Genomic DNA, 24,943 nt, shown 5'->3' with positions numbered 1-24,943 from the left:
TTTGCTATATTTCTAGAAAATAGATCTCAGAGAATTAGAGTAGGCAAAGCTTTATCTGACCCTGTAATAATTAAGAGGGGAATTCCTCAAGGCAGTATTATTGGACCTTTATGTTTTCTTATATATATATATGATTTGAGTAAAGGAGTAGAATCAGAGGGAAGGCTTTTTGCAGATGATGTTATTCTCTATAGAGTAATAAGTAAGTTACAAGATTGTGAGCAACTGCAAAATGACCTCGATAATGCTGTGAGGTGGACAGTAGGCAATGGTATGATGATAAACGGGGTTAAAAGTCAGGTTGTGAGTTTCACAAATAGGAAAAGTCCTCTCAGTTTTAATTACTGCGTTGATGGGGTGAAAGTTCCTTTTGGGGATCATTGTAAGTATCTGGGTGTTAATATAAGGAAAGATCTTCATTGTGGTAATCACATAAATGGGATTCTAAATAAAGGATACAGCTCTCTGCACATGGTTATGAAGGTGTTTAGGGGGTGTAGTAAGGATGTAAAAGAGAGGGCTTATAAGTCTCTGGTAAGACCCCAACTAGAGTATGGGACCCTCACCAGGATTACTCGATTCAAGAACTGGAAAAGATCCAAAGAAAAGCAGCTCGATTTGTTGGATTTGATTTCCGACAAAAGAGTAGCGTTACAAAAATGTTGCAAAGTTTGGGCTGGGAAGAACTGGGAGAAAGGAGATGAGCTACTCAACTGAGTGGTATGTTCCGAGCTGTCAGCAGAGAAATGGTGTGGAATGACATTAGTAGACGAATAAGTTTGAGTGGCGTCTTTAAAAGTAGGAAAGATCACAATATAAAGTTGGAATACAAGAGGACAAATTAGGGCCAATATTCATTTATAGGAAGGGGAGTTAGAGATTGGAATAACTTACCAAGGGAGATGTTCAATAAATTTCCAATGTCATTGAAATAATTTAAGAAAAGGCTAGGAAAACAACAGATAGGGTATCTGCCACCTGGGCGACTGCTCTAAATGCAGATCAGTATTGACTGATTGACAGTATTGATTGATAATTAACATGAACACGCTGTTTTACAGGAATGCGGAAGATCACACTGAAGACAATATCAGACAGTACGTACCTTCACTCAATTCATATCTTATGACAAGGAAGTGAATATTACACACACACTACTACGGTGAATTCCCACCTTCTTCAAAAAAGTTTTATGAGATCCTTCACATACTCTACATTCCTGTAGGAAAGTTTAAGTAAGTAATGAAGTAATGGAGGCACAACCCCTCAGAACTCTACGATATTAAGATGACTCTATGCTAAAAGGTTGGAATCTCAATTAGTACCTAGAAATCTGTTCTATATTTTGATGAGAGATGCTTATGACACTCTTAAAAAAAAAAAAAAAAAAAAAAAAAAGGCAAACCACAGGACCTCCTTACACGGAATCTCACTCATTCTTCTTGAGCTAAACATATAAAAGGTATAGTTTGTACACGTTACCACTAGCCCCAAATAACCAACATCAAATAAATATCAAACTCCACTATGTAAATAATGGATGAAAACAGAGACTGGACGTACAGGAAGACTAAAAGTTCATGGACAAATTTATACTGAAAGATGTATACAGCTAAATATTTGAACACAGTGCCGGAATATATTTTTCTTCCAATTCAAAAATACAATAAAGCAGAGGTAGAGGTAGTTATAAACAATAAAAATATATTTCCCCTAAGTCAAGTACCTGAACCATGTTTTGTTGTTAACCATACAACTTTTTCACATACGGTGAATGAAAATGAATCAAGCACTATTTAGGTAACAAAGTGTGATTGATTGCTCCAGTAGTTTTTTTACTTATATAAACCATAAATGCTTCCTTAACAAACTGTTTGTTATTATTTGCATTTGCTTTGCTCTGGCAGTTACATACGTATATAAAATTATATGAAGAAACAACAAGATAAATGTAAGATATTTGGCAAATTATTTTCATCACAGGTGATGAACCATAAGAAAGAAGATCAAAGTTAAATAATACAATGCCCCACCTATGTTTTATAGGTAAATGAATTGTTCATTAATTATGTAAAGCTTGTAATTTCTTCTCCTTCCTTTTTTATTGTACCTTAACATCACAAGTTTGCAACCATCATGGAGTGGTTTATTTTCTTCTCTTCTTTCCCTGATCAGGGCAACCACATTATGGATGTGCATGTCCAGGATAATCTTCTCCATCCAAAAGCTTGTAATAGTCAAACCAAATTGCTCATTATATAAAGTAGGTTCAATAGCGATAATTCAAAAATTAGGATCACATGTTAAGATGGTTGATTGATGAACATATATCTGATTGAACACAAATACAGGAAGCTTTTAAGCTTTTTCCAAGCATTTTAAACTCATATATGACTACACAAAATACGGATTTTCTCATGTGCTATATTAAAGAAGAAAGTAAACAAAATAGTTTTCAGAGATACAGAATATAGGAACATAATGCTTACTTTATTCACAACTGAGAATAGAAAGTCCCTCTCAAGATGTATAAAAGAAGAAAAAATGAATAAAGGAAGAAGAAAGGAAGAATACTGTTAATGTTATTATCTATTTAATGCTTTAAAAGTTCTGATTACAATATTCAGACGGTAAATCAGGGCATCTCCAGTTCTAATGTACCAATGTTGAAACTAGTTTCAGCAACAGCAGCTGTTCTTAGTTACTGCTTATCTTGCAAGTTTGGTTTCTTCATCGGATTTCAAGAGTAATCATTCCTGTAATCCATATAACTGACAGGATCTTGGAGTTGCCCTATGATTCTAGAATCAAATTATAACTGGGGAAGATGAGTGGTTTATTGCTAAGATGATTTTTGACCATGGCTTGTTAGGATGAAAAATAGTACAGCATGTATACAAATTGGGAAGGAAGCCATACCTTGAAATATATATATACACCTTTCACTGTGACATGCCAAGTTAATCTGATTTGTCAGTATATGTACTGGAATGGAACAAAAAAGTAACAAATCAAGTCATACACAGAAAAACAGAAAAATGAATAGGAACACACAACACAATGACAAGTTAGTGCAGGAAGAGGGAGAAAGAGGAGACAAGGACGAATATGAAAAGCCAAAAGGACAAGAATGAACTCTACCGGGCAAGTTGGCCGTGCGGTTAGGCGCGCGCAGCTGTGAGCTCGCATCCGGGAGATAGTGGGTTCGAACCCACTGCCGGCAGCCCTGAAGACTGTTTTCCATGGTTTTCCATTTTCACACCAGGCAAATGCTGGAGCTGGCCGCTTCCTTCCCATTCTTAGGCCTTTCCTGCCCCGTCGTTGCCATAAGACCTACCTGTGTCAGTGCGACGTAAAGCAAATAGCAAAAAAGAATGAACTCTCTACAGTGGTTGTCTTTAGGTTGGTTTGCTCTCATAAATCCTCATTCTTCTATATTCATTTCTTCTATTCCCTTGAGTTCATTTTATCTCATGCCAGTTGATGATGACTAGGATTGTTGTAGAATTAAAACATTAGATATTCGTATCACCAAATTTACATTTTAGCCTCTTTATTTTTCCTCTACCGTGTTCAGAGGAATGCTGAAATGTTTTGTTAAAAAATGGCACCAGAACTATGTCTATAAGGTTTCACCACTAAACTAACGAAAACTGGATCTTTCTACAACATGTTACTCTTATTAGGTTCTGGACATATTTCCTAGTACATGGAAGTAACATCTTAAAAACACCTTTCTGATATTTCAGATTGGCCATAAAGTTTATTTTTAATGTGAGGAAATAATCAACTAATCTGCACAATATAATTTTAGTAGGATCAAACTAATCTATGTTAATTTACTGTCACATTCATCGTATGTGTTTAGTGGGATTAGGCGATGGTTTTCTATCTAAAAAGTTGAGATTCAAATCCTTGTTGGATTATAAATGTTGAATTTTCACTACCAAAATCAAGCAGCATCAGGAAGAGCATTCAGGGAAGATTTTTCATACACAATATCTACATTTTATAAACCGAAGTTACAATTGCTGGCACCACCTTTTTAAGGAAGGCCTTTTTTCAAATCTGGTCTCCATTTTGTTGCTGCCTATGTTTTGGACATTTTTCTCTGACACTGGAGAATAAGTACAAAGAGTATGTTAAATAATTCCTAATGATGCTGCAGCAGTTTCACTACTTCTATATGGATTACTCTGTGATTTAAAGATTAATATTTTCATTAAGGGTCTTCTTGAATTCTAAAGCTAAAGAGGAACTACATATACAATTAAATTAATTTAATGAAATTTATAACATGAATTATATTAAATTTAGGAATGTGAAACCCAATTTTAATTTACAGCTGTTTAAAATGAGATTTCACTATGACCAATCAATACTGTAACTGTTGTATCAACATGAACTCAAGCACAACTAAGTTGTGAACTTCATTTTCCATATCCTCCAAGGATCTCATGTACATCAGGTGATCAAATACTCACTGACCTGTATAAACCAGAGTTTCTAAACGGAACTACATGAAAATAAGTTCCATGGTATGAGTTAGGAGCTCCAACAATGAAGATATGACTCCTGTCAAAAATGTAATTTTTTCTGATGAGACTAATCAGTTTTACCCTAAGCTTCATCTATAATGTCAAGAAAAGGCAAAATTTGCTAACTGTAATCTTTTTTATGGAATTCTTCCAGCTGAGGGGCTTCCAATGAGAGAAGAGTAAGGGCTGGTCAAGACATTGTGCAAATTACACATCCCTTACCTTAAAAGATGAACAAAAATAATAATCACACTGCAGGTTTGAAATCCCACTAAATATCTATGATTTTTTGCATGCTGGTATGTCTACCAACATGATGCTGATGTATCTGAGCATCTTGAAATACCATTGGACTGAGTTGAAATCAAACCTGCCAACTTCGATTCAGAAAGCCAGCCACTCAGCCCAGCAAAGAACACGCCACCACATACTCCAATCACCAAAAGATTTTAAGTTATACCCAACTTCTTCGCCTACTATACCTAACTAATAATTGATCTTACATGGGGACTTTTTTTGGACTACACTGTAACGATCATGAAGTACTGTATATTGTAAACAAGCCAACAGAACTAGTTCCACTGCTTCATAGCTCTGATCCCCCTGTGGGTGGGGGTGGTAGAATAACACCCACGGTATCCCCTGCCTGTTGTAAAAGGCGACTAAAAGGGCCCCCAAGGTCCTTAGCTGAGTTCTGGCATTGCTTCCACTTACTTGTGCAGGATCCTCTTTCATCTCTTCTATCCGACCTCCCTTGGTCAACTCTTGTTCTTTTCCGACCCCAACGCTATTAGGTTTGTGAGGGCTAGGGAGTCTTTCATTTCCTCGCCCTTCCTGGCCCTTTTCTTTCTTTGGTCAATACCTTAGTTTTCTCTCTGATTAGTGTTATATAGAGGGTGACTGCCTAGTTGTACTTCCTCTTAAAACAATAATCACCACCACCACTTCACAGCTCTAATAATGAAAACAAAATCTCTCTTCAATACGTTACTTTCTTAAAAGTTTTGTGAACTTGGTTTCATAAAGTAACTCGTCTGGGAAATAATTACAATGATCAATAACACCGTTGACCGCAATATTCAGATAATATATTGCAGTCATTTTGTAAGAAGAAAAGTAGATATATTCCATTAGGTAGCTGAAAGCTTCTGTTTCTACTTTCATCCAATATTTGCATGGTGAAGAAGTACTTGCATTTCAGACTAATGCAACAAGTTTACCTATAGTAAAATTATCATTCTTAGCTGTAATGAATATACAGAATAGTCGGAATCAACTAGAAAATGAGTAGGAAGTGGTAAAGGGAGAAATATATAACAGGAAGTTAATTACACATACGGCATAAGTAAATGCACATACAATAAGAAGTAGAGTTGACAAGTACGATAATCTGAAATAACCATTAACCAAACCCCGTTGTCGCAACAGCCCTGACAGATCTCGGCCTAGCAAGCGACCACTGCACAGCCTGAAGGCCTGCAGATTACAAGGTCACGTGTAGTCAGTGCGAATCCCCTCTGCTGTTATTCTTGGCTTTCTAGACTGGGGCTGCTACCTCAATGTCAGATAGCTCCTCAATTGTTTTCATGTAGGCAAAGTGGACTCTGAACCAGCCCTCAGATCCAGGTAAAAATCCCTAACCTGGCCGGGAATCAAACCTGGGGCCTCCGGGTAAAAGGCAGGCTTGCTACCCCTAGACAATGGGGCAGGCATGAAAGAACAGTTATCACTAATGAAAATGACAGGACATATTAGGAGAAAAAAATGGAAAGGAAAAGGGAAATAGCACCGGTAGTAAAATATTTCCTTTGGTAGTAGATTAAATACATAATTCTTCTAGTGCCTTATACAGTCGAGGAGGCAAAAGTGGAAATGATGTATATGTGCTTATGTTATTAATGCTTATTCTTATATTATATTTTACATCCTATTACTCAGTTGATTCCACCCACCCTGTTCATAGACAATTATCCAACTGAACAGGTGAAGTGAAAATATATGAAGAAAACTTCCATTAAAATAACTATAATGGAATGTCCATGTAGTTTATCAGTCAATAAAAACTGTTCCTTGCTATGCCATTATATGAAAATGTAGATTTTCTTGAAAAGAATCAAAGTCATAAAATATGTGACGGAATATCTAAAAAAAACTCTCATATACCATTAATATTTGAAGTCCTAATCAAGAGACTATACTCAACATTATCAGTGATATCTCAAATAATTACTCTTACAAACATAATAATGCTATTGCAGGCAGCTAAGCGTCACAGATATCAATGTTTTAATATTGAAAACTTGAATGACTATCGTTTCGATGCCAACATTTTTTGTTTTTAAACAGAAACTGGCAAGTTGAAAATCACATATTTTTTCTAGTTTTTCTACATGTTACAAGCAACATTCATAATTATTCAACCCAAATTGAATTCATAGAATAAACAACCTGCTTTGTGTTGCATTATATGCCAATAGCTCTATGAAATATTAAATTTACATATAACTTCCTGCAGCTGTTACTGGTTTTAAACAAAACAAATAACTTACAAACTATTTCAAAAATTTCCACATGTGATGTTCTGGAAGAACTACATTTTCTTTCTATATGTGAATCCCAAATTTAGTTACTGTATTTAAAATAAACACAAACTTAGAATTAAATAGGAAAATGAAAGAAGTAATTTATTAAGGCAAAGCAAGGTAATTATAATACATACCGGTAAGAAAATATTCAGGAGTTAGGTGTATCATTAGAAATAGCTGTACTTGATCCTGAATTGTAATCAATATTTTACAACTGGCACTTTATATTTCAAATATTTTAATTTACTGACAACTACAGTACCAAAGAAAGATTAAATGAAAGTAATACAGGATTGAAAGCTTTCTTTCCCAATGAAAACTGGTATATATTATTTTATCATTCTTATATCTATCTATTTTTATACTGATGCCTTGCCTCAATTAGTTACTAGTTTCTTCTCACAATAATTTCAGTTGTAACAATATTTTTGTCATAGTGCTTTGGATTACAGTACTTTAATACCACTATTTACACAGGAAGCTTTCTTTTGCTTTTCTTTTTTAAAGAATAATTCTTTAAGTTTAATTTCAGTTCACAAATCATCACTATGAAGAAGAGAAGCAGAATCACAATGAGGAGACCTTAACTGTCATGACAAACATTTAAAGCCATTTTTTCTGAATAATCGTTATCACATTTATCTCCCACAATAAATGCTTATAGGAATGTATGAGATGTACACAACTGATTTCATCTGTAACTGTATAGAAACCAGAGATGTTATAATACTGTCAAATGAGCAAAAAGATATTTAGACAACCATAGCACCACCACTGAAATAATTCCTTGTCTTCAACTTCCGGAGTCTGTGTCGCTGAAGGGATAAGATGAAATGCATGGTGGGGACGATTAATACATTCAAAATTACTTTACATCCAGCAAAAACAAATACAACAACAGACCACCGATGGCGACAAACTCCACATCGGAAACCTGGTACCAGTCTTGAAGAGAAGCTCATTATTGTAGTGTCTTGTATATTCTGACGTAATCACATGGGGGCATAATCAAGCTGGACGTACAACTGTTTGACACCAACAGCTGCAAAGATCATGTGTGTGTGGCTTACTATGTACTTTGGATCAGCTGCTTTAGACACTTCCAATTTCAGTGCACCAACGTAGACGTCACTACACAGGGTCCAAAAGTGTGGTTCTTGTACACTGTATACACCTGCCAGCTGCATCACTTTCTGATAACACTGAGGTAAAACATGGTCCAGAGCAGCTGGTTGACGCTGCATCAAGATCATGACAGACTCTTTAATAAGAGCCAGAACACTTAGAGCAATCAAAATAGCTATAAACATGGAGCATATAGGATCTGCAATCATCCAGCCAAACATCTGCATTAGGACAGCAGACACAATTACTCCCACACTACCTAAAGTATCTGCAAGTATATGTAAGAAAACCCCCTTCATTATTTGCGAATTACCACTATTAAAATCTCCGGAGTCATGACTATGAGTGTGTGAGTGGTCATGAGAATGACCATGATTGCTACTACTTCCACTATGAGAATGCCCATGTCCACCTCCACCACCATGTGAATGCCCATGGCCATGCTGGAAAACATAAATACCTACTAAATTGACAAACAGTCCAAGAACAGATACTATGAAGAGTCTTTCATGTTTGACTTCTGGTGGTTCAATTGCACGTTCCACAGCTTCTGACATGATAAAGAATGCTATAAACAGGAGGAAGAGACCATTTACAAAACCCGCCAAAACTTCTGCTCGGACGTAACCATAGGAATATTTTTCGTTAGCACGCCATCTTGTAATAACAGAAGCAGCAAGACCAGCTAACAAGCCCGTACAGTCAAAGAACATATGGAACGAATCTGATATAAGGCCCAGGCTGTTAGTCCAGATGCCATATGCTAACTCAACAAATGCAAATGAAAAATTAAGTAGGAGGAACAGAAAGAGATTTCTTGAATTTCTATCCGAGAAAATTAACCGCACCCACCCATACACTTTTTCTTTGATGCGGGACCCTAACGACCTGCTGGGATCCTTCCGTGTTAATGGAAGCATTTTGACGGTTACTTCTCTTCTTTAGTAGAAATATATCAAATCTTGGCCACATCCTGAAATAAAAAAACAAAATATCAGAAGTAGACGAAGATCTGAAATAAAAGTCACATACAAGAACAAGTTGGTTCAACGTACTATTATGATGACTAATTGAAATTTGAAAATAGTAACATGATATTAACAAACAACAACAAACCTTCCCATGGCATTACAGAACAGACAGACCTTGGCCTACCAAGCGATTGCCGCTCAGCCCAGTCCTGCAGATTACAAGGTGACGCATGGACAGCGGGAAAAATCCTCTCGGCCATTATTCTAGGTTTTCTAGACTGGGGTCGCTATCTCACTGTCAGATAGCTCCTCAGCTGTACGCACGCAGGCTGAGTGGATCTTGCACCAACCCTAGGGTCCAGGTAAAAATAATTGACTTGGCTGGGAATTAAACCTGGAGCTTCTGGGTGAGAGGCAGGCATGCTACCCCTAGATTGGAGGCCAGGTAACATGACATTAACAGTAAATATCATATGGCTTCAATGACAAAGTTTCCTTTACATTTTTACAATGCTGGGATAAGAAAGGGCTAAGACTGGGAATCTTGCAACCATGGTCTTAATTAAGGTACAGGCTTTAGTATTTTTTTGGTGGGAAAATGGGAAACCATGAAAACCATATCTACTGGCCGATGGCAGGGTTTGAATCCACCAACTCCAGAATGCAGGCTTACAGTCAACTGACTTGATAATCAATATTTCAGTTTAAAGAGACTGCTAGCTCCACTACTAAAGAACAAGAATATTAGTTAATCCTTAAGCTGTGACATTCAATGATGGTCGAAAGCAATATTTTTTTCCATTTTTAAAGGTACTGAACTTCAGTCCCTTTACGGGTAACAATGTCACAGTTTGCTGTGTTGCTTTCCTTGAACCAAAAACAATACTCTTTTGGTGCCAAGTGATGCCACTTGAACATTACATATAATTATCTGTAGCAGTCTACTCTGTTCTTATCAAGTAGCAAAGTCGGTGGGTGCCTTATTAACATTCTTATCTCTTAGGTAAGAAAAAAATCACAATCATTATTTATGGTTAACAATAAGTCCATTCTTAAGTCCATCACAAATCAGTATTTACTAAAGTCAATTCCTATTACCCGACAGAACAAATATAGCATACCGTGGGTGGTTGTGCAAAGTGTGTTAAGTTGCAATATGTCAGTTTTGAGAAAATAACTTTTTACAAGTTCAATTAGAAACTGAAAATAGAGGAAGACAAGTAATTTGAAATGTGTCTTGAAGAATATAATACTGTTCACTAAGATGAGGTAACTTGTCAATTCAAGTAGTTATGGAGCTAAACAATAGGTGTCATATAAATTATAACTTCAAGCACTTTAAAGCCCACATTCTGAAATATAAGGCAAGCAATCATGTACAGTAAGATAGGTATGAATAAACTTTATTATTAAAATAAACAAATATTATATCTGCATTAAAGCCACTTTATATTAATGAGTCTTAACAAGTTTCATTGATAGCCATATAAATGGTCAGTTATTAGACATTATAAATAATAAATTATATTATATAAATATATATATATATATATATATTTAAATTATATAATAATAATTTATTATTTATAAATTTATAATAATTTACTCATTCAGGACAGATATTTCAGGTTTCCTATGGGAATCAATATATCATCTGATGGCCAGGCAGGCATCAATTTTTGGTAATGAGACAAAGTCTCCCGTAGTGCATTGGCACTGCTGGTGGCTCCAAGTAGCCCACACAGTGGCCTCCACGGTATGCACTAGCCATGCGTCTCGGTGGGTGTGCTATTTACCAACTGATGAGCCCAACTTAGCACACTGGGGCGAAACGCTGGCAACCAGGAATGAGTTAGCTGGAAAATTTATAATGTCCAATAAGGGACTATATATATCGGTATTATAAATTTACTCATTCAAGACAAATATTTCAGGTTCCCTATGGGAATCAATATCTATATCAAGTTTCACTGGCTTTCATCAGGGCAAAGCATGTGAAAGTCTGCTGCCGACAGTAAGCATACATATTCTTCAAGGAATGTGGAAGTCAAGAACACATTATTCACGGCCCCCTACTAACTGGACTCAGGGATCGTCGCACTTTGCTGTGGGGGTCGGGAGGGAAGTTACCGACTCACTTGCCCTCTGCCGACAGTTTCTGGAGTGTGTCGCGCTGTGCCATGGTCTGTTCTTTCACCCTGGTGCTAACAAGCCATTTTGTAATGCCAATATAGACCTTTACAGACGCCAGGTGTTTCTTTGACTGGTCGAAACAGGGATTTGAGCTTCCGGTCTTGGTGAAAACTGGAATTATATTGTGGTTCCTAAGAATGCACTCTATTATGTCAGTTATACCTACCACATAAGGAAGGAATACTTTTTCTGTAGTCCTGGTTTTTACTATCCCTGTTAGGCTCCTTGATCTTTATTGCTTGTGCTATGTCTCTTGATGTATAGCCGTTTTTCTGCATGGATGCTGTCAATTCTCTTAATGCACTCGAGCATTTATCAGCATCTGTAACATTATTCACCCTAGGAAATAATGTTTGAAGGAGAGCTGCTTTGTGGCAAGGGTGGTGGTGAGAGAACTTACGAAGGTATCTTTCAGAATGCATGGGTTTCTTGTACACTGCATTGACTAGTGTACCATCATTTTTCTTGTACACTAGCACATCAAGAAAAGGTAATTTACCTTCATTTTCTTTTTCCATAGTCCTGTTAATGGTATTTAGGTGCTCCAAGAATTCTTTAATTGCTTTTCCATGTGGCCAGACCAAAAATGTGTCATCTACACAAGGACAGAAATACTTAGGTTCCAGTGGCGCTGTAATTAATGCAGCAGACTGTAAGTGTTTCATAAAAATGTTTGCAGCCAATAGTGACAGACGTGACCCCATTGCTGCTCCTTCTGTCTGTTCATAATAATCGCCTTAGTAGTAGAAGTATACAGACAGGTATTGTCTGATGTAAGCAAGCGTAACATCAAAGCTTACCCGGATGTCACCTTCGTTCACCCATAGTTCGTGTAACTTCTGCAAGAACTGTTTCAAATCTTTAAAGTGATGTTCTGTCTTACCTGTTTCTGGCTGTAACAGTGATGAAATATAACAGGTTAAATCATGGGTCACAGAACCAATAGCACTCACGATTGGTCTTAGTAACACATCATTCTTGTGTATTCTTGGAAAGCCATAAATGACTGAAGGTACTGCATTTGAATTCATCTTCTGCAAGTATTCTGGAAGTGTTGAGCTCTTAACAAGTCGAGTGACTTGTGTATTAATTTTTTTTTAGTAAGATTTGTTACTTTCTTATAAGTTTATTCTTCTAGCAGGTTGTTCATTTTTGTTTCATAATCAGTTGTAATCATAATGACTGAAACATTACCCTTATCAGCCGGAATTACAATTATGCTACCGTCTTTGCGAAACACATCAGCTGCTTTAAGTTCACCTTTGGTCAAGGGATGATGTGGTTTTGCATTTTTCAACACGTAACATACATCTTAACGAATTTCTTCCGTCTTGTTTAAGGGTAAATCTCTGAAGGTACACTCTACCCCACAGACAATCATCTCTATTGGGATTATTCTCAGTGCCACAGCAGAGCTGAGAACTGTGTTTAGCACTAATACTGAGTTCTAGTTTAGTAATGAGACACATTCACTACGACATTACTATAATCTAATTCTGGTGTTTTACATTGGACCATTCTCTGAAATTTATTTCCTTGAGTTGCTTTGCTATACTCATTTACATGCTTGGCCTGCTCATGTGTTATCTTGTCTATCAAGGCCCAACGTTCAGTACTGAGAGTAATAATGGTGTACTTATCCATATCCCTCCTGGTTTGTTGAATTTGATTTCTCAGCAAACATCTGCTGGCTTCCACTAGTCTTCTTGGCTCCAGTTGTTTGCAAATGATGTTTAACTCTTAGAGTGCCGGGGAGAGTGATCGCGCTCCTCTGTAGGCTAGCGAAAAGTGCCAGGAGCGCAATCGCGCTCCTTTGCTAATATCTGGCAGATGGCAGCTCCAGTCGGCATTACTCCGTAGTAAAAACTACGTAGTTTCTAAATCTACCACCAGAATCTAAGTGTGGCATGTTGTGTTGATGTATGATTTTTTTCTGTTTCAGCTGTTTGGCGCGTACCTGTAGACCATGTGTTTGTAATAATGGCAACGAGTTCTCATATTGTGTTTGAAAATGATGATTATTCGGTAGAGTATATTAATTCATTGAGTGATGATTTTGATTATGTTGAATCAGGCGATGATTCAGATGATACTGAGAGTGATGATAATGCCGGTAATGTTTCAATGACGATAGTGGTGATGTTATCCGACCTACTCGTGTGACAGTGATGCATGAAATTTCCGATTCAGATAGTGACGTTAGTGACGGGAATAATGATGGAGTTGACGGAGACAGTAATCACGATGATGATCAGATTCCCGATTTCCGTGAAATTCAGTCCAATCACAATGAACAATCTCAACCCTCTCCTACATTCCTCGAGATGCCTGGCCCTAAACATGCACCTCCTTCTGATGCTAGACCGAGTCAGTATTTTAATCTATTTTTCACCCTCTCCCTGTGGGAACTGATGGTCAAGGAAACAAACCGGTATGTCTGTCAATTTATGTCTTGTGTGCAGCAGTTATCGCCTAATTCTAGAGCCAGGGAATGGCAACCTGTCATTGTTGCAGAAATTAAGGCATTTGTAGCAGTTATTCTTGGAATGGGAATAACTCGTAGGCCTATTATATTTTCATACTGGGCTAAAAATTCCAGGAACATTCCATGGTTTGGTGAAATGTTTTCCAGAAACAGATTCCAGTTAATTTTAAAATTCTTCCATGTAGTTGACAATAATACATTGTTTTCCCCAGGCCATCATTCATAAACAAAGCAAAAGATTCCACATGTGTTTCTGTCTTCCTCACAACTGGAGCTGGACCAGGAATGAAGTGGATTATATTTCTTAAAGCAGTACAAGAATATGGTGGCTTAGATGGTACTGATGACTTCTTCGAGCACCTAAATTCCACTAACAGGAAGATAAAGTTCACAACAGAAATAGAAAATGAAGATAAATTACCTTTTCTTAATCTGCTAGTGCACAAGAAAAACAATGGTACACTAGTTCATGCAACGTACAAGAAACCTATGCATTCTGAAAGATACCTTCGTAAGTCCTCACACCATTACTCCTGCCAAAAAGCAGCTCTCCTTCAAACGTTATTTATTAGGGTGAATAACGTTGCAGACGCTGATAAACGCTTGACTGCATTAGGAGAACCAACATCATCCATGAAGAAGAACGGCAATATAAACAGCAGACAGAGCACAAGCAATAAAGATCAAGGAACCTAACAGGGATAGTAAAAACCGGGACTACAGAAGAAAGTATTCCTTCCTTACATGGCAGGTATAACTGACAGAATAGGGCACATTCTTTGGAAACACAATATAATTCCAGTTTTCACCACAGACCCGAAGCTCAAATCCCCATTTTGACCATTCAAAGAAAAACTATCCTTTGAAACACCTGGCATTTGTTAAGTTCCATGTGGTTGTGGTCGGTGTAGTATGACAAAAAGGTATGTTAGCACCAGGGTGAAAGAACACATCAGATCAGTGAAGAATGTCACTCTTTCATCTTCCACAGAAAGTGCTATAAGACAGTTTGCCATAGCAGAACACTTCTACAGTACAGACCATCAAATCCTCTTTGACCAGGCGAGGGTCATCACACCTTTAAAAGACTTCCATGCTCAACTTGTGAGGGAAGTCATAGAGATAGGGTTGTGCCCAAATAACTTTAATAACAGGGAAAATGACTTCAAGTTGTCAAATACATGGAGACCGGTACTCCAGAAATACAGGCATAACACCACCATGACACAGCGCGACACACTCCAGAAACTGTCAGCAGAGGGCAGTGAATCACTAACCCCCACTCCCCATAGCACAGCGCCACGATCTCCAAGTCCAGTTAATAGGGGGCCGTGAATAATGTGGTTGTGACTTCCACGTTCCTTGAAGAATATGTATGCGTACTGTCAGCAGCAGACTTTTACATACTTTGCCCTGATAAAAGCCAATGAAACTTGGCTAAAGGATTGGCTTTTTTGTTAAGACTTGTTAATATCAAGTGGCTTTAATCCAGATATAGTATTTATTTTAATGAATGACAATGAGCCACAAAAACCTATGTTCACTACACTTTATTATTAATGAATATTATCACATCCAATATTAATAAACACATTATTTACATAAGCCACACGTAATTCGAACCCCGGTGTTTGGTCAAATGTTGTTCACTGTTGCCATCATCAAGGGTGTCAGGGTGCACATTTCAATTGCACTCAGTTTGGGAAGCTCCTTATAGGGGTTATGGATAATGGCAAGATGAACTGGAGAAAATACATTAAATCATTCTTCCTTTTGTCAGAGATAGGCACTGGAATGTAGTAAGCGACAAGTGGGTAAAGGCTGGCATGCTTACCACTCCTCAAACTGCAAGACCTCTTGAAAGCCACTGGCATCAAGTTTTATTTCATAGTGAAGGATGCCCACATTACATTTGTCAAAATGCAACCATTTAACTTCACTCCAGTTTAGACAACTACAATTTTTGTTCCGTTTTCTGCATTGCAGAGGACCTCTCAAAAGCACTGCGATATCTCACAATATCTTCCCGGGTGAATTCCTTTACGATGAAAGATTTCTTATTGGCTGACTGCTTAATCAATTGGGGCAATCATGAGGGTTGTCAATACTTCCAATGAACCTCTTCTTCATTTTCTCAGTCATATCGTGATTGCAGTCACATTCCATATGGATATGGCCGGGGACAAAGAATATATTTATGATCAATGGGTGAAGAGTTTTACAATCTTGCAAACCCATCATACACATTGCTATGACATAACTGTTTTCCTTTAGCCAGCAGCATGTGTCAGAGTCCAAAAACATGGTCCTATGTTTTACCTCTAGCTTCAAGATGTTGGCAAGAAATTCAGAGATAAGAGCTGACATCATTTGCACCCTTCCTGGTAATTGCCTTACATCACATGAAACAAAAACCCTAACCTTCATCAAAATTGTGAATAGTGAAGTTGAATATCCAGAGTTGTTTCTTACAAAATGCAACAAAATTTAACAAGGAAGGAGTGAGCAGACCGTGCTTCATATGAAAAACTACCAACTTCCTTTCTGAATCACATCTTGAATAACATTCATTGGTTGATTTAATTTCATATGCAATTTTTGCTTCCCTATGGTGATCCTGGAGCTGATCCTTTATGTCTTCTTTTCTTTCTCCCATGAGGACCAGAGCAAGCTTGTCATAAGTGTGGCATGCGTCTTTTCATGACAATTTCATGTCATGGGACACTGCCTTAAAAATATGCCTAATCTGTGGTTCACCTTTGCATTTGGCCTAAGATGGCAAAAATTTCTTAGAAAAGTATTTTCCAGTTTAATGGCTTCCACAGGCTGCTAGACATTCTAAAAGAATTACACAGCCTATTTATTCAACATCTTAAAGCAACATTTTCTAAGGAGGTTCATGAACACCTCTGTCATTATGAATAATTCCTGTTATGCTGGAACATTTCTTATTCAACAGTTTCAAAAAATCTGGGCAAGACTAATTTTTGCCATGTTTTACGGCTAAGAAAAAAATATTTTCTGCTCTGGAAGACATAATATTCATATATGTACAGTAGTTCACATATACATTGAGAAAACCGAACTTCTATTTTACCGGGCGAGTTGGCCATGCGGTTAGAGGCGCGCAGCTGTGAGCTTGCATCCGGGAGATAGTGGGTTCGAATCCCACTGTCAGCAGCCCTGAAGATGGTTTTCCGTTGTTTCCCATTTTCACACCAGGCAAATGCTGAGGCTGTACCTTAATTAAAGCCACGGCCGCTTCCTTCCCATTCCTAGGCCTTTCCTGTCCCATCGTCGCCATAAGACCTATCTGTATCGGTGCGACGTAAAGCAAATAATAGGAAAAAGAGAACTTCTATGGGAAAAGCAATACCACAAGACCTGTGACTAGCCAACAAGCAGAACAATACGGGAAATGATAACAATGAACTATGTGATCATCCAGAAGGCAACAATTTAGTTCAATACTCAGTAATAACAATGAGTGGTGTTTAGAGCGAGAAGCCATTATATACAGTCTGTTGATCTTTTGTAGTTTCTTTGCCGGTCCCTTCACCAATTGGTACTGTGCGCCCATCAGATTTATGGCTTTTGTCAGAAGGTTCTCTAGTCGTGAAACGAAGAATAACATACTTTTTTGCCTTATAATTGCATTCTTTTATGAAAAAGTAAAGCATAAGGATTTAAGAAAGAATTCTTGAAGCCCTTTAATATTTAAAGCTGATATTAGAAGAGAATAATAGTTGAAGAAGAAAATTTGAAAGAGATAAGCCTAAATGAAATATATGATCATCTGAATTGAATCGATAGTATGATCGATCGATACGAATTTTCTAAACCGTCATTTCTGTATAGGAGTTCTAGGTTGTTCCTGTGATGTACTTCGATTTTCCTCACTCAGGTTCAAGCTTAACCTATATTTTGACTTTGCTGTGTAAATAACAACAGTATTTAAAGTGTTGCAATCATACCGCCAGATGTCTCATGGTGATGCATAATCGATTCATATTGTTTGTGTCAGAGGTTGCCAATACGAATCTCGAAGATAACCGAGGTCTGACGATTCAGCACTAGGGAGCTGAAGTATCACTAAAAGTTTTGCAGATAATACATACATATATATATATATATATATACCAGATACAAAAAAGAGACTTATAAAAATGGTGAAATACAAGCTAAGAATCATCAGATAAAAACATAACATTTAAAACTGGATGATAAAACTGTGAACATTAAAAGAGAAGTTCTAAGTCCTCCTGTAGTTGAACAAAATGTGTTGATAATAAAATGGGCCGTGGGTCCCTGATTTGAGAGTGTTTCCTCTGTTGTTGGGCCCAACGAAAAATGGTGAACCCACCGGCCTTGCAACCCCCCCCCCCAACCATTATTTATAATTACAAAATCAGATAATTCTCTGGATCTATTTTCTAGAAATGTAGCCACCCTTCAGTCACATCTCAACATTGGTGAGTTCACATTTTTCGCTGGGCCCAACAACAGAGGAAACACTCTTAGATCAAAGAGCCATGGCCCATTTTATTATCAACACATTTTGTTTTGATTTCAGAACAAGATACTCATCCTTTAAACTGATATTAAAATTCCTATGGAGTGTTTTCCCAACAATAATTTTAAGAAGCTATTTGTATGAGTATTCAGCATCTACCCGGTACATGTTAAACACAGAAGAAATTTAATCAACAATATTGTTATTCTTACCACTAATGTAAACATCACATCACAGTTAGTACCTTAATGTAATCAACAGACTTCAAGTCCCGAATCAAGAATTTTATGGATCCACCAATATTGATTATTTTTATGAAAACTAACATAGTTCAACTACAAGTGGACTTAGACCTTCTATTTTAACGTTCGCAATTTATCATCCAGTTTTAAATGTTATGTTTTTATCTGATGATTCTGATGATCTGATGCCAACTGAATGGAAATGAAATCTGAATTGAATCAATAATACGATCGATCGAATTTTCTAAACCCTGTCTCACCATTTTTATAAATCTAATTTTTTGTATCTGGTGTATATACTGTATGTATATTACTCTTGCTGATGATGTCCTCTACAAGACGAAACATGTACTAGTTTAAGGTAACATGTATTGCACAAGCAGATCCTTAATATAATATTTGAGTCTATTCTAAAATATTTTCAACTTGATTTCACGTCAATACGGATGTTATAATGGAGTTGTTAAAGCCCGTTACTTGTAATATATTAGCCTATGTTAATGTGCCTAAAGGCCTAAATACAGGGAACGGAGAGGGCTGTTAAAATTTCTTGTAGACAAGGTTACCTGCTGGTTCAGATTGGTGGAACAGTATGGATTTGTAGAAGGAATGGACAGACGGACATTCTGCTTTATATATATATATATATATATATATTGATCTTTCCTACTTTTAAAGAAACTCCATTCAAGCTTATTCATCTACTAATGTCGTTCCGCGCAACCTCTCTGCTGACAGATCACAACATACCGTACCCTTAGTCAAGCGACTCGTCTCCTTGCTCCAGTCTTCCCATCCTGAAGCTAGCAATATTTTCGTAACATTACCCTTTCATTGGACATCGCCCAGAACAAATCTTACTGTTTTCCTATGGATCTTTTCCAGTTCCTGAATCAAGTAATCCTCTTGAGGGTCCCATACTCTAATTGACTTACATGCCCTCTCCTTTACCTCTATACTGGAACCCCTCAATAACCTCATTACCATATGAAGAGATCTGTAACCGTTAATTACAATTTCATTTATTTGATTACCCTAATGTATCTTTCCTTATAACAACACCTAGGTACTCACAGTGATCCGCACGAGGTACTTCCACTGTGTCAACGTAGTGATTAACACTGAGAAGACATTTCCTCTGGGTGAAACTTACAACCTGACTTTTAACCCTGCAGTGTTCTCCCTAGGACGTTTTTAAAAGGCGCACTGCCCTCCCACTTTTACAGACCGCCCGGCTAACATAACCTAGATATGTGCAGTTGCCGGTACATAATATTAATGCATGTTTGAGTAAATGGCTGTTCCAAATAAAAACATAAATACTGTAAAACGGCTTATTTAAATGACAATTCTTCATTATTGTCAGCGTAATTGCATCAGTTTAACTTGACTATCACGTTGTGTCGTGCGCGAACGATGTCTAAAGTAGCGTAGAATCGCATGTGAGCACTCGATTCCGCATGACGTTTCAAACCAGTATGGTACTCCACAGCAACCGAGTGGTAAGTCCCGGTGTTACATGTTTATGAACGAGCTGTGGAACACTAGAAATACTCTGTTATGTCTCATTCGTTATAACACCAAAATAGTTGAATTATGCAGTTAACATTTACCTGCCGGATATTACTGTCAATGTCCAGCGGGGAATACATTTAAATTTTTTTTCTTTCTTTCTTTCTTAATCGGTTTACCCTCCAGGGTTGGCTTTTCCCTCGGACTCAGCGAGGGATCCCACCTCTACCGCCTCAAGGGCAGTGTCCTGGAGCTTCAGACTCTGGGTTGGGGGTTACAACTGGGGAGAATGACCAGTAACTTGCCCAGGCGGCCTCACCTGCTAACCTGAACAGGGGCCTTGGTGGGGGATGGGAAGAGTGTAAGGGATAGACAAGGAAGAGGGAAGGAAGCAGCCATGGCCTTAAGTTAGGCTGAGGTGGGAATCGAACCCACCTCTACTCAGTTGACCTCCCGAGGCTGAGTGGAGCCCATTCCAGCCCTCATACCACTTTTCAAATTTCGTGGCAGAGCCAGGAATTGAACCCGGGCCGCTGGGGGTGGCAGCTAATCACACTAACCACTACACCACAGAGGCGGACTCATTTAAATTTTACCATATTTATTTCTTATGTTGTTTACCCTGCCTGGCTACTCATTCTTGCCACTCAGCTGATGAAAATTTTTGGGGAGAACACTGCCCTGCTTATCATCATAAGCTCACCGGACAATAAAATTAGTCACCCCTGGAGAAATCATTAAAAGGATCATTTAACACTGTGTAACTCTGCCTTTAGACTTGATAACCGTCTGGATTCAGTTAGGAAAGGAGTCAACAAGGTTTTGCAGGTACATTGCACCCAGGTTAAGCCACTTGTTGAGGATTTGATCGCGCAATTCTAACAAATTGCGGGGATGCTGATGCTGGCGTTTTACCTGCTGTTTCCAACATGCCCCACAGATTTTCAATGGGGTTCAAGTCAGGTGATTTTGCAGGCCAATCAAGATGTAATAGGGTGGGGGTGTTCACAAAACCAATCACATATGCGTCCAGCCCGATGAACTTTGCTGTTGTCATCTTGAAAAACTGGGGTATCAATAGCATACTCATCATGCAGATGTTGACTGAAAGGCAACACCTGATCATCCAGAATGTTTAAAGAAACATGCTGGTTCACGTTAGTGGTCACCTTAGTGAGCAGGCCCAATCCACGGGACGAAAAACACCCCCAAAACATCACAGACCCACCTCCAGCTTGAAGCCGACCTTGCACACATCCAGGATGAAATGTTTCATTTGATCTTCGGTGTACTCGAGGACGTGCATAATTAGAATGCAGGCAAAAACGTGATTCGTCAGACCACTCATAGGAATAGTATAACAGCTGAACCCCGCAGCAGCAACCATACCATTTATGATGACTACAAACAGAGTGATACTGAGAACCGATCCCTGAGGAACCCAATTTTCCTGAACGTGGTATTGTGAATATGCCCTCCCTACTCGGACACGGAATAGATGGAGGGACAAAAATTCCACAAGAAAAACCACTTATGCAGGACTGAAAGGATGTCATATCACTATGCGGTGTCATAGGCCTTGTCTAAATCAAAGAAAATAGGTACTAAATGCTGTTTTTGGAGAAAAGCATCCTGGATAGAACTCTACAGTTGTACTAGGTGGTCAGTTGTGGAGCAAACAGCTTGAAAGCCACACTGGTACTCAGGCAAAGGTCTTCTTGTCTCCAGACACCGTACACATCATTGATTTACCATCCTATCAAACAGTTTACATGGACAGTTAATAAGACAATAGGTCTCCTGCATATTTATGATCTTTGTCAGGTTGACAAGAGGAATTACTATCTCCCTCTTGCCTGAGTGGAAATTCACCCCTCTAACCAGATTTTAAAGTCAGGTATCAGAGTTTCTTAGTACATGTTCAGCTGAGTTCTGAATAAATGTGTATCATCAAAATATCTGCCTTTGAACTGAGATAATTCTTAATCAAACTCTATTATAAACAAATTTTGTTGTACAAGCATCTAGATAGTTACCATGTAGCTAAAGTTAAAATACACAACACTGCCATTAATGACTGTTCTTGGAGAGGAACTGGAGGAAGACCAATCGAATTCACACTGAATTCTTAGGTCTGGCATTAGACCAGATCCCTCTCAAGCTGATCTGGCACTATACTCCAGTCACAGCGGGCACAAAGTATTTGCTGAACACAACTCCTTTACCACAACTCCAACAATGTGGTTTGATGTCTCCCTGAATGCTCACCTCTTTTCTACAGGTATGTTGGTGTTCATCAAGAAGGGGAGTGTGCTCTTTCGCCTGCATGTTTCATTCTTTCTATGGACACGGTGATGGGAGACATTCGAGCATTATACCCATGGGCGCAGCTTTAAGACAACATTTGATTGGGGAATGAAGAATGCCAGTCTTGAGGAACATGTCCAAGAATGGGATGCTAAGTTGGCAGAAAATAAACTGTGACTAAACATTACAAAAATAGAGTTCTCAAAGTGTGAATTCCAGGCATGTACATCCATCAAAGTCAACAGCCAAAATTTAAGTTCATCACTTCAAATATCTTGACTTGCTCAACTCTGCAGAAAGCAACACACAGCCTGATGCCTTAAGATGTGTCAAAGTAGTCTGGTTAAAACATAAGAAGAAGAAGAAGAAGAAGAAGAATTACAGTTTTATGTTTCATTAGCTATTTATAAAGTTTTCATAGATACTGAAGTGCTAGAATATTGTCCTGCAGGAGTTATCTTATTTGTTGGTACATTTACCAACCTAAGGCTGGCATATCCGAGCACCTTCAAAGCCCACCGGACTGAGTTGAATGGAATCTGCCAACTTGAGGTCAAAAGACCAGCATTCTGCTGCTTGAGCTACTTAGCCTGCTAGCTGAAATACAGAAAGTTTGCTGGACTACTATGTGATCACCAGGTACCTCATCACCTGCAGGCCAAGGTCTACAAGAATGTTGTGCACTCAGTTCCCCTGAAAGGATGTGAATGCTGGCCGGCCTCTATGAAATACGAGAAAACCATGAGACCCAGTGCCATACGGGAAGGAGAATGGCCATGAAGGTCATAAAAATTAAAGACTCTCCAGGTCTTGTAAATTTAATGCCAATGGCATAGGCCTAGGTAAAGAACAAGAATTTACCAAGGGAGGTCAGGTAGGAAAAGATGACTGCAAGGAGCACAGCTTAAGGATTGTAGTCATCAACTAACTTTACCAGGCTGATAGCCTCAGGGAAGTTTCCTCCCTTAAAGTCATCTGTTATAAGAGGTTGGGAGTACAGTGAATATATTCTAAGACTGCATTCAGCATCATGCTCACTTAAGGAGGAACAGAATCTCATTTCCAATCCTATCATGTGCTGGAAGATGGACAGGAATTTTAAAAGCTGTAAGAACCTTATAAGAAAGGTGGTGGTGATTATTGCATGGTGTCAACTTCTGCCTCCTACTAATTTACTGAATATACTTCATTACTAGTCAAACAACCAAGCATCACAAATCAAGCTTTGGGTGACTTAAGTCTAACATATGACCACTCTCAGGGCTAACAATACAGTAGTCCTACATTATCAAGTCAACATAAGCCATAATGCATGATGATTTGACAGTCGACAGCATCTTTTGCATGGGTCAAGGTCAGTAATCTTACAGCGGATATATAGGATGCTGTCTAACCAGAGGCAGGCTTTTAGTATCTACGATTGTAACATACATAACATTTAAATGCCACTGCTTCCTTCATGAATTGAAAATCAGTGAGCAATATCATACATATACAGACATATGAGAAAATAATGGAAAGTTATCAAGCTTTAAGAACTATAACCTAAAGTAGATCAACAGATTTCTCAAATTCTAATAATCAATGTTTGAAAACAAGGTGAAGTGATGTATGACAATTGCAATCATCGCTTATTTCACACCTTAAGATCCTCTCTTCGTAGGTCTTAAGCATATGTCATCACTGAAATTCAAGTACGAACCAATCAACATGTAAAACAACGTAAAACTTTGTAGATGCTGGAAAGGGAAAATGGGAATTTCGGAAAGCAGAGAAGTAAATCGTGCATTACGCAAATAACAGTACTAATATCACCTGCAATATCAATCAGTAAAGGAATTTTAAAGTTATAGCGAAATAATATACATTGAGAATCATACCATATCATGTGTGACGCCAGAGGTGAGAAAAGAAGAACAGGTGTATGGATGAGAAATGTCACAAGAATATTTACAACAAATAAAAACAATTATTTTAGATGTTTACAAATGTTACCGTCCCCGAGCGGTAACACTTGCAGCCATGTTTATTACACGCTGTCCGCTGTTGCCAAAGAATGTGACGTGTGATGTGGACACATCTTGACATGGTTAGGACATTCAACGGTAACTTTTTTTCAAGGTTGTGCCTACCATTTTGTGTAACGTCCTCTTATACAGGTATGAACAAAGGTGCATATATATCTGTTCCATTCTTGACATAGCAGTGTGTGCCTAATTAGATTTACCTAAATACCCATATGCCATGCCACTCACATGGCATTTACAATGAAGTTTGGGTGCAACATTGGAAATGAATGCGCTTCATTTGTTACTTCTTGTATTTTCGCAGCCAACTTAAGTACCACCAACGATGGACACTAAAACAGATCTTCCATTATATCCTCACTCGCAAATATCTCGAATTCATGTTCAGTTCATTGCATTTCATAAACAAAATCCACTGATTAATAATTGGACTTAACAACAATGA

General features: G+C 38.0%; 1 protein-coding gene across 2 annotated transcripts; it reads right to left on the bottom strand.

The window, feature by feature from the left end:
• Positions 1-1,387: 1,387 nt before the first annotated feature.
• On the bottom strand, positions 1,388-24,890 carry ZnT86D (zinc transporter 86D). Of its 2 annotated transcripts, none has more exons than XM_067135250.2 (2): positions 24,604-24,890; positions 1,388-9,221 (listed from the first exon to the last, which is right to left on the bottom strand). In XM_067135250.2, exon 2 carries the CDS (start codon positions 9,166-9,168, stop codon positions 8,116-8,118), a length of 1,053 nt encoding a protein of 350 aa, XP_066991351.1. In that variant the 5' UTR covers positions 9,169-9,221; positions 24,604-24,890; the 3' UTR covers positions 1,388-8,115. The 2 variants fall into 2 exon arrangements, with proteins under 2 accessions (XP_066991351.1, XP_066991350.1); XM_067135249.2 differs by lacking the exon at positions 24,604-24,890 and adding an exon at positions 24,352-24,521.
• Positions 24,891-24,943: the final 53 nt, after the last annotated feature.

This window comes from Anabrus simplex, chromosome 1, assembly GCF_040414725.1.
Source record: "Anabrus simplex isolate iqAnaSimp1 chromosome 1, ASM4041472v1, whole genome shotgun sequence".
Classification (NCBI taxonomy): Eukaryota; Metazoa; Arthropoda; class Insecta; order Orthoptera; family Tettigoniidae; genus Anabrus; species Anabrus simplex.
This window is presented reverse-complemented; position numbering and strand designations above follow the sequence as displayed.